We start from the raw sequence: 1,924 nt of genomic DNA on the forward strand, positions 1-1,924 counted from the left end.
ATACCTATTTGGCATATATCATGGTAGTTAGAAGGCGAAGTTGATTAAGTTGGCTGGAAAAGAAAACTTGATAGAAGGAATGAGATGAGAGCTTACAGGCCAAACTATATGAAGCCCGGAAGATGACTACGAAGGTAGGACAAAGTACCACCTATCATTTTGTCATTGCAGATATGGATCGATGAAGAATCAGGAGGAATTTAACGATGACAAGGTTTTCATTTCTTAAAGGGTTAAAACATGCAGCTCGTTTACATTAGCACCAGGAGGGAGAGCTGTAGCAATCCCCGTAGTCAAAAGTGCGCAGCGTCAGGCTCGTATATGCACGAAATGAAAGGCCACAACCCCATCATCTAGCAAACGCACACACTCTAACACAAATATTTTGTTTCCACCTTTTTGCCGAGTGATGAAATGTTAGTTTTCCCCTTTTTCAAGTTCAGGCGTGAAACAGAGAGTTGTAAAGTACATGCGCCATTGGAATACCTTGTTCAACAGGCCGGTGAAAGTCCCGAGTTTGTATTATGAGAGAGTTCAGCAGAGTATTGCATTTACATCTGTTGTGGGGAAGAATGCGCAATGCGAGGATAGGCTGAGATAAAAGCCAATGACAGTATGCCAATGTCTTTTCAAAATACAGGAAACAAGAAAACGAGGGAGCGGGTTCACGTGTCAAAGAGGAATGGTTTATGCAGGGTATCCGGGAATAGAGCGTAACAATATCTCAAAAAAGTGTATGTATGTGCATGGATATACCTGGGCTTCGTAACAGTCATAGGAAATAATTAACATCATTTACTATTTACGAGCCATTTCCCATTGATACAAGGCTCGAAGGACAGCCACAGCACCGGATTGGGTTTCAACAGTTCGTCCCCGGCCACGGTCATTCACATCCTCAAAGACAGCAGGATTCTGCTGGCGGGGAGATGGGCGGGATATCCGTTCAATCTTCTTCTTTTTCACGAAAGGAGACTTCCTATATCCCCCAAAGTATATATTACCATCTGCACTTTTCAGCATTTGCCGATGGGGCTCATCACCGACATCTGCAAACGGGTCTTCGTTCATGAAATCAACTGCACCATCTGGCAAGGGAGATGTTTGGGTGGGATGGAGATTGGAGTACGGATACGGTCTCCCCCACCACATACCGAACTTTCCTTTCTCATCCTTCGTCATGTACGAAGCGTTCGCATTGTGTGCCACCCAAGAATAATAAGAAGAACATTTTTCTTGGTGCCATTCATAGTCTTGCCTCTGTGATCCGATCCGTTCGGCTGTTTGCTGGTTGCGAGTGGAGGCAGAGAAATATTTTTCTGCTTCGTTTATGAGAGGGCGACAGAATTCGGTGAAATGATGGAAGAAAATGCTTTTGAATGTTTGGCCATTTTGCGAACAGCTTCCTGAACTGTCGCAGGCATCCTCAAGAACTCCAGCGCGTCCCAATCCATGCCATTTTTGGATAGAAGTATTTGGCCATCCGGTCGCCTTGATCACATTTTCTACCAGCTGGTGACCATCTTCTAGATAGAATTTGGCTCCAGTGGCAAGCCAAAGATCCCTGAGTCCGCTTAACAAAACCCCTTGGTTGTAGGTGTATACCATCGTATCCAAAACATCGCATTTCCTAGTACCAGGATTACGTTTGTCCCTCCATCCTTGGATGTGGAACCCATCCGCATATAACCCATTTTCATCGGTCATATTAGAGTTCTTCAGCCAGTCGTATGCAGCAACTGCGGCATTTAGATGGGTAGGATTATGCGGTTTAGAAATCATGCCGCCCGTAGCAGACTCCGAAAGCAAGGGTGAATCGATGTCATCACCAGGGAAATGTAGATACATGCCAATGCTCGCTGAAATAAAGAGCTCGTTGGTAATTGCATTTTTATACGGGTTCAGGTAGGGGCTCCAGATCATT

General features: G+C 44.9%; 1 protein-coding gene across 1 annotated transcript; it reads right to left on the reverse strand.

Moving 5' to 3' along the window:
• Positions 1-798: 798 nt before the first annotated feature.
• On the reverse strand, positions 799-1,923 carry HCAG_04530 (predicted protein; the record flags this gene model as incomplete). The annotated part of the gene is made up of 1 exon (XM_001540640.1): positions 799-1,923. One exon carries the CDS (start codon positions 1,921-1,923, stop codon positions 799-801), a length of 1,125 nt encoding a protein of 374 aa, XP_001540690.1.
• Between the last annotated feature and the right edge of the window lies 1 nt (position 1,924).

This window comes from Histoplasma capsulatum, genomic scaffold (genome assembly GCF_000149585.1).
Source record: "Histoplasma capsulatum NAm1 scaffold_4 genomic scaffold, whole genome shotgun sequence".
Lineage (NCBI taxonomy): Eukaryota > Fungi > Ascomycota > Eurotiomycetes > Onygenales > Ajellomycetaceae > Histoplasma > Histoplasma mississippiense.